Source organism: Alnus glutinosa, chromosome 6 (genome assembly GCF_958979055.1).
Source record: "Alnus glutinosa chromosome 6, dhAlnGlut1.1, whole genome shotgun sequence".
In the NCBI taxonomy this organism is placed as follows: Eukaryota; Viridiplantae; Streptophyta; class Magnoliopsida; order Fagales; family Betulaceae; genus Alnus; species Alnus glutinosa.
Window position 1 is genome coordinate 9133527 of NC_084891.1, and position 12870 is coordinate 9146396.

At 36.9% G+C, this 12870-nt stretch overlaps 1 protein-coding gene and 1 long non-coding RNA gene across 2 annotated transcripts; one reads left to right on the plus strand and one right to left on the minus strand.

Moving 5' to 3' along the window:
• Positions 1 to 2088: 2088 nt before the first annotated feature.
• On the minus strand, positions 2089 to 6083 carry LOC133871169 (uncharacterized). Its single transcript, XR_009900832.1, has 3 exons — positions 5644 to 6083; positions 3715 to 3813; positions 2089 to 2370 (listed from the first exon to the last, which is right to left on the minus strand). It is a non-coding gene; the product is annotated as an uncharacterized LOC133871169 (long non-coding RNA).
• Positions 6084 to 6501: 418 nt separating this feature from the next.
• On the plus strand, positions 6502 to 7487 carry LOC133871497 (uncharacterized). Its single transcript, XM_062308938.1, has 2 exons — positions 6502 to 6523; positions 7012 to 7487. The coding sequence occupies exons 1-2, from the start codon at positions 6502 to 6504 to the stop codon at positions 7485 to 7487; spliced, it is 498 nt and encodes a 165-aa protein (XP_062164922.1).
• Positions 7488 to 12870: the final 5383 nt, after the last annotated feature.

The window sequence follows — 12870 nt, forward strand, 5'->3', positions numbered from 1 at the left end:
AAAAGTTATCGATCAGGCGGGCGCTAGAATCTTCTACAGACACGCTTCACTTCGTACACACACAACAATCAACAAAATATCTTCCAAAATCATCACCTAAATACCAATATTCCAAGATGTGAAATATCACCAACAGTCTGCAGACAGAAAGAAAGAAAGAAAAGGGACGTGTCTGCCAAAATGGATTATCGCTCCAATCTGGTTAAGTCTGAATCATAAAGGGTATAAATGCCTCATTCTCCAATCTGGTTAAGTCTATGTTTCAAAACATGTTATCTTCCATGAGTCCACCTTTGCTTTTGCATCCAACTCTCCTCCTAGTTCTGCACCATCCCCATATTCAATTGTTGTTTTAGCCTCACCTCTTTCTGCTGCAGATTCCTTTCTTTTCTCCACTCTCACGGGTTCTTATTGTAAGATATTTTTCCTTATATGACATTTATATCATATATTACGGTGTTTATTATATTTTAATATAATAAATATAATATACGGTATTATGGTTATGGTAATTTTTATTAATTTAGATTATCGTAATGGAATCGATTAATTGATTTCAAAAAAATCAATTAATAAAATTGTTTCCTTGATGGGAGGAACAATATGGTATTTACCAATTTGAGGGTCTCTAACCTAACCTATAAATTGAGTACCTGTGTACACCATCAATACAACCAAAAAGCAAAAGGCATAGGTTAGAAGATACCTCAAAAATTTATTCTGCAGAAGTTCTAAAGAAGCGCTTGAGCAATAATGACCGGAGATAAGCCTAAACCTGATTCTTGATTTATTTCCGCTGCGCATGTTAGTTTCATAATGTGTTGATTGAATCTAATATGTGGTATCAGAGCCAGCCTCTATGCCGTGTTGTTTAGCGTTTAGTGTTGCTATGCGTTATCGTTTGATCCAGTATAATTTACTGTTATTGTATATTATTGTTTGATAAACACTCTTTAAAAATAGTATTGCAATTTTTGTTTTGTTGTGAAAGAAACGCATGAAATTGGTTGTGATATTTACAGTTTATGATTGAATTTATTGTTTTGCCCCTGCTTGGAAATCAAACGTAGGACCCCTGTTTCGCCTTTTGGGGTGCTCCAAGCAGCGGCCAAAAGGCCGCTGCTACTATAGAAGACGGCGACCCTTGGGTCGCCGTTCTAGTATCCCGAGCACGATAAACGGCGACCCAAAGGCCACTGCTTCTGCAGCAAACGGCGACCTAAGGGCCGCCGTTCCAGTACTCCGAGCAGCGGCCCCAGTGAACGGCAACCCACAAGGGTCATCGTGGCTGTCAGAGCGGCGGCCTCTCTTGGCCGCCGCATAAGGGGCGGCGGCGCTAAGGGGTGGCGGCTAGGGTTTTGTTTTTCAGCTTTTAGGGTTTTTCAACCCATTTAGAAAATGATGGGTCGGGTCGGGTCGGGTCGGGTCGGGTCGGGTCGTGAATCGGGTAGGGCTTATACTCTATGACCCAACCCAACATCAAGTGGGTTGACCCATTCGGGTCAGCTCAATACCTGGCCAAAAAAAAACAAATAAAGGGGAACTTAGGTCTTGTGGGGTTTAGAGCTTGAGTTCACCAAGTGTAAAGGGCCTAAGGCCACATACTAAACCATTGGGCCATATGCTTCTAAATGTAATTTTATTTAGCTTGAAATTTAAGTTATTGTGTATTAAAATAATTGTTTTATTTAATAAATAGATGTATATTTGTTTTTTTATATTGTTCAAATATAAATTGTTTGATGCCTAGACCTAAGGAATAATTAGCAATACCTAATATGTTAGTGTGGGTTTATAGCGCTATCTAAGAATGCAATGTCGGGAAAAGTTCTGGCAAGGAAAATCTTGGGATTTAAGTGTGTCCGGGTGACCCCCCTCACTTTCCTGGGAGCTTGTGACGACCCATTTTTATTTTATTTTTTTTATACAAAACATTTCATAAATATTAATCTCTTAAAATACTAATAGATCCTCACAGTAGCACGACGATGTGTCGCAAAGCCAACATATGGTACATACCCCATAATATGTACCTGGTAAATCAGAGTACAACATCTAACTACTATGCAGCGGAAAGCATAAACTCAATAGCGAAAATCAAATCTTAAACATATATCATAAACTAATAATAACAAGAGCCATTTAATATCTATGTGTTTAAGTCTTTCCTCAATATAAATACATAACAGAATGGCTTTATACAATAACGAGTGACACATGCGTCACAAGCCCAACAAAACCTATAAAACTGAGGACGCCTATGGTCCCGCAATTACGACCATCGCGGCGAGCTTCGGTCATAATATCCCAACTGCACGTCTACAACCCCATCAACTACGACCCGAGTACCTGCAGCCAAAGGAACACTATCTATACGGTTGTGGGGGTTTGCCACATCCGTATAGGTGAAATGATGAGTTCACCGCCTCAGTGATATTAAACTAACTGAGTTTTCGCAAAGAACCAACTTTTCTTTTTAGTCTCGCGTACACTATAACAGCCACCAATTTATAAAATTTTGTTTGAAAACCCCCATAGCTGATATAGCAAACACCGACTATCAGAAAACATTTAAAACATACTATGTAGTTGGGCCCATACGTAGAAGTTCCATTGGCTAGGAAGCAACCACATATAAACCCACCTACAATAATACTTTTATGTTGGTAGCTCAAATGCACATAGGCCTAACGTTATTAATTGTGATAACACTGTGCCTCGGAGCATTACAACTTCATGCCGAGCACATAGTTGTCCATGCGGTTACTAGAGTAAAACTTGGGTATCCGAGCACTTCTTACTGATGTGCCACGACAATCCATCTACCTACTCCCAAGCCACACCGATATTGCAACCAATAGCGTCAAAACCAAGCACACTAAGCTTAAAACATGTCATCTCGCTCTTTAGTACAAGCTTACTATCATTTTCCGAACATGGTTAACACGGAATCGTAGGGCATTACAACTTCATGTCGAGCACATAGTTGTCCATGCGGTTACTAGAGTAAAACTCTGGTATCCAAGCACTTCTTACTGACGTGCCACGACAATTCATCTACCTACTCCTAGGACGCTGTATTACTCATACCGAACCATGACAATATTCTTGTTCGTCCAAGCTCAATGTTCTGAAATTATGCAACTAGACGATAACAGTATACATAAGCTCTTTTGCCATTAAAACTCTTAGGCATACTAATACGTCTAGCATGAAAACTACAATATTCTATATCATGAAAACATTATACAATTTAACAATGATATGCATGCTCATGATTGTCCTTCCATTCTTTATGTCAATCCTTTCATTCCTTGTGCTTTGTCCTTTCATTCCTTTCATTCTTTGTACTTTGTCCTTTCATTCCTTTTATGCTCATGCTTTATGCTTTACAATTCAAACTCTATTCTCATATTCTTTACAAATCATGCTTTCTTCAAATACAATAAACCAATTAACATGAAACTTTATCATTCTACTTTGCATAATTTAAATCCCAAACGCAACTCACATTCAAATACTTTAAAAATAATTCTACACATTTCATCCATACATCATTTCATAACATCATTAATATTATTTGAATATAGTTGAAACTACTCAATCAACCAAAACAGATAATCAACATACAGTTGGTTCAAATTTATAAAACACATATATTTTGCTATTCTGATAAACATAATAATAATAGTTTCTCAGTGAGTAAAATATCACCTGGCTGTATTTGACTCCTGACTTGAACATCCCCTCAAATTCTAGTCACTTGGACTCCACATTGAAGAATCAATTGAAGTCTCCAATCCGGACACTATCCTGCAACACTTGTGACGTTAAACTATGCTATGGGCTCATTCTATGACACACTAAAACTACCCGCATGCCCACACGTTGTGTTACTCACTTCTAAAGCTAGTTAGGTACTTTGATTACTATTAAGTTAACATTTAGGTTTAGGTTCATATTTTATCTTGATTATTAATACTAAGATGTATTTACTATTATTAAGTTACACTATTATTGTTAATCATTTTTATAGCTTGTTATTCATTTTCTAAGTTAACATATATATTTAACCAATATGCATGTATATGTATATATTTATGTATACACCTACATATACCATGTTCATCCAATTTAAGCTTAGTTCGGCGATATACTTAAGTACTTTACCTTAATGAATCCATTGGTTATTAATTAAACCGGGCTAAGATAATTCCATTTATTTACTGCACTCTTACTTTTACTTTAATTACTTATTTCTTTAATTCATGCCGAGTTAGGTATATATTCCAATAATTAACTCATAGATTCTAATGTTTTACACTTACCCATTCATCATATTGTCCTAATACCCTTATGTATTAATTCTTTTTCCGCCTTATCAAAAATCCAAACCAATCGGAGCTCATAGACATCACCAAATATATCTCCTAGCACTCAACACCACATAACCATAATCACCAACAATCTATTAACATAATCTCTCAAGACAACACAATGAAAGGATCACTCACCCATTAATAACCCATACTCATATGGCTATCAGAACAACTTATTGCAAACCCAACACTACCATTCAATTACTTGAAAAACAATAATATAAATTAGATCACATCCTTTACATAACAAAGGCTAACTTCTCTTAATTGGAAATACTTTCCATCAACATTCTATAATAATCATCAATGGCAACTAACTATATTCTCCAACTTATCAAAATCTATATCCTCCAATGGCTGCGTACACGAATCAAAGTAAAAGTCTTCCCAACCAAATTACATGCGACCGGCCATCACCACCAAACATAACAAAGCAAACATAGATAACAATCCCTCAACCAATCTTCACAAATTACATTACTATAACTCGCAATCCAATACAAATTCATATATAAGTTCTTATCAAATGAGAGCCTCAAATAACCGTAAACCAATATTTTCGCTTAATTAAAAACTCACAAATCCAGATTTGGATCTCCATAAAATACTCTTCAAAATCACTTTCCAATCAAGCACCAACAACCTACATAACATTTCATTCAAATTTTAAACGTCTTCGCTATTTACACCAAAGATCACACATTAATTTCAATATTAAACATCAACTCCCCATTGGCTTTCCACACCAAATCAGCCTATATTTCACCAAACAAAGTCCCCCAAAATTCCATTACCAACTTCCAACAGCAAGACAAGGATTTACCAAACCAAACACTTAACATCCAATAATTCCACACTTCCATAATCTCTCCAAATTTACAAATCCAGCACAACAAAAACCATTAAACCAACAGAAAACCAAACACAATCACAGCCCAAACCCATACCCATACATATTAAAAGAATAGGGAATCACCACCAAGCTAAACAATCTACTAAAATCCTAGAACCCAAATAAAAACAGAACCCATTCGGCCATCAACAGGAAATACCCAGGAAACCCTAGATTTTTCTTCTTAAATCAAACTCAAATCAAACTCCCTTTTCGTCTAGCATCAATCCTAAAGTATGAATACAAATATTCACCCATAAAAAGGGAACCCTAGGATTTAACCTAGATCAAACCCACATGGAGAACCCATGCGGTTACAGAAAATCAAAGGAACAAAACGAAATCAAAACAAGAAGGAAGAGGAAATTTCACCTTGAAATTTCTGCATTTTCGGACTCTAATCGCTGCAGAAAACCTCTCTCGGCTCCATCAGCCTCACGGGTTCCAGGTGTAAACCGAAGAAGAAAGAAGACGGGGAGAAGAGAGGAAGGAAAGAGAAGAGACGAGGGGGTTCGTGTGTTGCAATTCCAAGCATGGCCAACGGGAGGGGGGGAGAAGAGAAAGAAATGGAAAAGAAGAGGAAGGGCTGCGTGAAACAGGGGAGAGGGGCTGCTGGCTGGGCGATTGAAGGAGAGAAAGAAGAAAGAAGAGGAAGGGAAGAAGAAGAGAAGAAGAGGGGAAGAGGGTGCTGCTGGGGCGTGGAGAGAAAGGGAAAACTGAGAGAGCTTCAACCAAGAGAGGAAGAAGGAAGAAAAGGGGAAGAAGAGGAAGATGAGCGTGCGGGTGGGGGAAGAAAAAGAAAGAAAGTAGAGAGAGGATCTGGATAGGGGAAAGGAAGAGAAAAAAAGGGGGAAAAAGAGATAGGATGCCATGTGTCATCATGGGGTTGGTTAAAAGAGGATAATGAAATCTTCTCTTAGCCAATCCCGTGGTGACATGTGGCAAGCTAAGATTTCTTTTTATTAAAAACCCCACAACAATAAAAATTATAGGAGGACCCCATCTTATTTTATTTCTATCTTTTAACAATAAAAATTTAGCCCCACATTTATTCAAACCACATTTTTATTAACGTAATTATTTATTTATTCAACTAGGACCCACAATAATAATTATTACCTAAAATATAATTATTAATCCCATCAATTTAATGAAACCCATTTATTAATTGATAAATCTTCTATTTAATTTCTTGGTCTTTACAGAGCTCATCTGCTTGCACCTTAAAAAATGCTATTTACCTCATTTACATGTTGGTTTGTCTTATTCCTAGGGCCATTTGTGGGCATCTATAAAGTTGTTAGATGTTAATAAAGTCGCAATTATTATGATAATTTTGGGGAGCCACAGCATCCCAATTTTTGAATGATAATTGCATCAAGTTCATACATACGAACTTTATATAGAAAAAAAAAAAAATTAACATCGTGTTGTAATTAATTCATAAATTTAATTACTTATCCCCACAGGGAAGTTTTTTATTTTTATGACTTAATGAGAATAAGATAACAAATTTAGTATTAAAAGTAAAATTTCTCTTAGGCCCACAGGTACGAAAAATTTTATTTACTAATATTTAAATTTGCTTTTAGTCTTATTAAAAAATAGTAAATTTCATGCGTGATGCAACCTTTTGCCCACAGGTAGGTTGAAATTTACTGTTTAAATTGGCATTGGCTGATTTAAATTAAAGTCACTTCATAGCACTTAAGTAGTTTTGTTTTTCCTTGGTTCTTGCAGCTATACCTGCTGGATTATTTGATGGCACTTTTCATGTTCCAAATCTTAATGGTAATAATTTTACTGAATGGAAAGAGAACTTGCTCTTTACATTAGGGTGTTTGGAATTAGACCTGGCACTCTGGACGGATGAACCACCTGCTTTAACGGCTACCAGTACTACATTAGAGATAGCTAAACATGAAAAGTGGGAGCGATCTAATCGCCTCAGCTTAATGTTTATGCAATCTCATATTGCCAAAGGCATTAGGGGTTCCATCTCTGAATGTTCTAAGGCTAAGGATTTTTTGAAAGCCGTTGAAGAACAGTTTGTGAGTTCAACTAAAGCCATGGCCAGCACTCTAATGAAGAGACTATCAAGTCAAGCCTTCGATAGTTCCAAAAATGTGCGTGAGCACATCATGGAAATGAGGGATATAGCAGCTCAATTAAAATCCCTTGAGGTTGAGATTTCCGAATCCTTCTTGGTCATTTGATTCTCAACTCTCTTCCTCCTCAGTATAGTCCTTTTAAGATTTCATACAACACACATAAGGATAATTGTTCGATTAATGAACTTTTGACCATGTGTGTTCAAGAGGAAAAGAGGTTGAAACACGAGAAACCAGAAAGTGCTCACTTGGTTGCTGGTGCTAAAGCAAAGACTAAGAAAGGCAAGGTTGCCCACCACTCTAAGAGAGGAAACAAGGTGTCATTCAAAGGCAATAAGGATGCTTGTTTCTTTTGCAAAAAGGAGGGGCACATGAAGAAAGAATGCCAGAAATATATTAAATGGCTGGAAAAGAAAGGTAATCTCATCTCTTTTGTATGTCATGAATCTTTTTTTGTTGAGGCTCCTTGCAATACATGGTGGATTGATTCTGGTTCTACAATCCACATTGTGAATACATTGCAGGGATTTATCAAAACAAGGAAGCCGATAAGAAGTGAGCAACATGTTTACTCGGGAAATAAATTGTTCTCACCAGTCGTAGCAGTTGGGACTTACAGACTTATTTTGAAAACTGGATATGTACTAGACCTTGAGAATTTTTTTATATTCCATCATTTTCTAGAAACTTGATTTCTGTTTCAAAACTTGATGTATTTGGCTATGGTTTTTGGTTTGTTAACTCAACTTTCAATATTTTTAGAGATAATAATTTTATTGGTGGCGGAATAAAAATTGATGGTCTATTCAAACTTTCTTTAGATCCCAATTTTGAGAACAATTATTTATCGTTGCATACTGATATTGGCATCAAGATAAGCCTTGTAGATGAGAACTTCGCTTGGCTATGGCACAGGAGATTGGGACATATCTCCATAGAGAAAATCAAAAGATTAGTAAATGATGGAGTTTTACAAACTCTTGACTTTACTAATTTTGGTACTTGTGTGGATTGCATAAAGGGAAAGCAAACCAACAAGACCACTAAAAGTGCCGGAAGGAGTTCTGAGATTCTTGAAATCGTACACACAGATATCTGTGGACCTTTTTCTACTCCCTGCCTCAATGGTCAAAGATATTTCATATCCTTTATTGATGACCATATGTGATATATGTATCTTTACTTCCTAACTGACAAGGCTGAAGCGTTGAATGCCTTCAAAACCTATAAGGTGGAAGTGGAGAAACAAAAGGAAAAGAAAATCAAGATCGTGAGATCTGATAGAGGCAGAGAGTACTATGTTAGGTATACAGAATAGGGACAAATGATCGGCCCATTTGCGAAATTCCTTCAAGAATAAGGTATGGTTGCTCAATACACGATGCCTGACACACCACAACAAAATGATGTAGCAGAAAGAAGGAATCGCACACTTATGGACATGGTTAGGAGCATGCTTAGTAATTCTGAATTATCTTTGTTTCTGTGGAGTGAAGCCTTAAAAACTGATGTGTATGTATTAAACCGGGTTCTATCCAAGGCTGTCCCCAAGACACCTTTTGAATTATGGAAAGGATGAAAACCAATTTTAAATTACATACACATGGGGTTGTCTTGCTGAAGTGAGGATTTGCAATCCAAACATAAAGAAACTTGACCCAAGGACAACCAGCGGTCATTTTATTGGCTATGCGGAAAACTCAAAAGGATTCAGGTTTTACTGTCCTTCTCATAGTACTAGGATTGTTGAGTCTATGAATGCAAAATTTTTAGAGGATGTTGAACCTAGTGGGAGTGCTCATCCACAAAGAATAGAATTAGTGGAAGCACGAGAGTTGGCCAAATCTCCTCCTCACAGAGGAAGATTGATTGTGTTCAGGGAAAATCAGATTGATTATCCTGAGCTACAATCAGTTCTAGTATAACCGGCTCATGAAGAACAGGGAAATCAATTTGATCCTCCTGAGCCACAACCAGTTCTAGAACAACCAACTCATACAGAACAGGTTTAGAATGAGTCTACTCTCCCATTGCAAAATACAGAGGAAGTGGCATTAAGAAAGTCCTCTAGAATAAGGAGACCAGCAATCTCTACAGATTATGTTGTATACCTCTAAGAGTCTGACTTTGATGTTGGACCTATGGATGATCCAAGTGTGTTTTCACAAACCATGAGTGAGGATAACTCCACATTGTGGTACGATGCCATGAAGGAAGAGACGGAATCCATGGCTAAAAACCAAGTCTAGTATCTCGTTGACTTACCAAAGGGAGGTGTAGCCATAGGCTGCAAATGGGTTTACAAAACCAAAAGGGATGCTTCTGGTAATGTTGAATGATATAAGGCTAGACTTGTGGCCAAGGGTTTCACTCAAAAGGAAGGCATTGATTATCACGAAACCTTCTCTCCAGTATCAAAGAATGATTCGTTTAGGATAATCATGGCATTAGTAGCTCATTTTGACTTAGAATTACACCATATGGATGTGAAAACAGCCTTCATGAATGGGGATCTTGAAGAAGAGGTTTATATGAAATAACCTGAAGGCTTTGATGATGATAGCAAGAGAGCTTGCAAGTTAAAGAAATCTATATATGGACTAAAATAGGCCTCCCGTCAATGGTATATTAAGTTTCACAAGGTTATTACCTCATTTGGATTTGTTGAGAACCTTGTTGATCAATGTATATACCTTAAGGTCAGTGGGAGTAAAGTGATATTTCTAGTCCTATATGTAGATGATATTTTACTTGTAAACAATGATTTAAGTTTGCTACATGAAACTAAACAGTTACTCTCTCAAAGCTTTGAAATGAAGGATTTGGGTGAAGCCTCTTATGTCATTGGCATAGAAATTCACAGAGACAAACAACAGAAAATATTGCGACTGTCTCAGAAGGCCTACATTGAAAAGGTTTTAGAGAGATTCAGGATGAGTGACTGTAAGTCTAGTGTGGCACCTATCACTAAAGGAGAAAGATTCAGTAAAGACCAGTGTCTCAAAAATGAATTGGAACAACAACAGATGAAACGTATCCCATATGTATCTGCAGTAGGGAGCCTGATGTATGCTCAAGTCTGCATCAGATCTGACATTGCATTGGCGGTTGGAATGCTGGGACGATACCAAAGTAATCCAGGATTAGAGCATTGGAAAGCTGCCAAGAGGGTCATAAGATACCTGCAAGGAACCAAGGGTTACAGTTTGACTTTCAGACACACCGATCGTTTGGAGGTCTTTGGGTATACAGATTCAGACTTTGTTGGATGTGTATATAGCAGAAAGTCTACTTCAGGATATATTTTTCTTCTTGCTGGAGGGGCTATATCTTGGAAAAGCAGCAAGCAGACTATAATTGCTACATCTATTATGGAGGCAGAGTTCATTGCATGCTATGAAGCCACTACACAAGCATTGTGGTTGAGAAACTTCATTGGTGAACTAAAGATTGTCGATTCAATAGCAAGACCCATTAAGATTTTTTGTGATAATTCTGCTGCAGTCTTCTTTTCAAAGAATAACAAAAGTGGAAGCAGAAGTAAGCACATTGACATCAAATATCTTAGTGTTAGAGATAACATTAAGAGGTATGAAGTTTTCATTGAGCATATTAGTACAGAATCAATGGTTGCGGACCCCATGACAAAAGGTTTACCAGTGAAACAGTTTAAAGGTCATGTGGACCATAAGGGACTTATTGATTTATTTTGTACTCAGTTTTGATCTATAGACATAAAGTTATTGAAATAAAGTTTATTGTGCACATTTGTTATTTTATCTATGAGGATAAATAAAGTTGGACCCGAATGACTTATAGGAAGTTCATTCATAAAGCTTAACTATCCATAAGGTACTCACATAAAGAATGGTTTACATTGTGATACATGGAAGGGACGACCTAATTTTATAATGGTTTTACCGCCATAATTCGTGTGAAACATTTTTTATTTGAATTGGAGGATTCCATAAGGGATTGCCCAAACTAAAGAACCTAATATCATAAGGTCATGTGTCATAAAGGCCAAGTGAGAGAATGTAAGATATTTTTCCTTACGTGACCTTTATATCACATATTATGGTGTTTATTATACTTATAATATTTTAATATAATAAATATAATATACGGTATTATGGTTATGATAATTTCTATTAATTTAGATTACCGTAATGGAATCGTTTAATTTATTTTAAAAAAAAAAATCAATTAATAAAATTGTTTCCTTGATGGGAGGAATAAAATGGTATTTACCAATTTGAGGGTCCCTAACCTAGCCTATAAATTGAGTGCCTGTGTACACCACCAGTACAGCCAAAAAACAAAAGGCATAGGTTAGAAGATACCTCAAAAATTTATTCTGCAGAAGTTTTGAAGAAGCGCTTGAGCAACAATGACCGGAAGTAAGCCTAGACCTGATTCTTGATTTATTTCCGCTGCGCATGTTAGTTTCATAATATGTTGATTGAATCTAACACTTATCTCTACCATCATAAATCCATTCAAGAAGCCCACTTCCTATACCACGGCTATGAAATCCCCACAGTCGCGTTCTACTATAAATTTTGAATTTGATGCCCTTTTAAATAACAACATATGGATCCGCATTCCTTCCACACGTGGCATGAACGTTGATGGTTGTAAATGGGTTTTTAAAGTAAAAATAAAAGTTGATGGCTCAATCGAACGTTACAAGGCCCACTTGGTTGTCAAGGACTTTCATCAACAACTGGGCTTCGATTATGGCAATACCCAGTGGCGGACCGGCCCGGTGGCTCTTGAAAAAGGAAAATAAAATTAGTCTCTTTTTTTTTTTTTTTTTTTGTCTTGCAGACTAAGAACTCTCAAGTTTGGCCCACCAATAGCTAATAGGCAGTAGGAATTACTCTTGATTTCTGGTCCATGAGTCCATCCATAGCCATGCTTCTAATTCTAGGCTTTTAGGTAGCCTCTTTACTAGCACGACACTCTCTATAAAAGATGAGAAGACAGCACTGTGCGGCACAGTGCACAGACTGCACCTCAACGGCTCAACTGATCAAGAAAAATGAAGACAGCAGCAGATAAGAAATGACATGATGGAAAAGAAAAAAAGAAAAAAACTTGTAAAAGAAGTCGTCCACTCGTCCTAGCCAGAGATATTTTTTCAAATCCTTTACTCTTTAACTCTGAAGAACTTGTAAAAGCTTGAGCCTCGAGACAAAGACAAACTTAACAGAAAAAAACTTCACAAAAATAAAACTTATTAGTGCGGCCGTGAGGGTGCTGGTGAGTGGCGCCTGTGGGCTGTGGGCCTGTGGTTGTGGTGGAAAAGGAAGTATGTGACAGGAAGTGTGGAAGTGAAACTGTGGAAGCTAGTTAGCATTTTTTTGAGGTATTTTTTTTTTTTTTTTTTTAGTGTTCTATGAGAATGAGGATGAATTGTTTGCAAATAATTTAGTTGTATATATTGAAAGGGAAATAGCATAGACCTTCAATTTAGATTCGATAC

What these genes read in the sequence shown, in the direction of transcription:
- LOC133871497 (XM_062308938.1), top strand. Translation starts at nt 6,502, where the DNA reads ATGCTATTTACCTCATTTACAT. An exon ending in GCTATTTACCTCATTTACAT is followed by an intron (nt 6,524 to 7,011) that starts GTTGGTTTGTCT and finishes TGGTTCTTGCAG; the next exon opens with CTATACCTGCTGGATTATTT.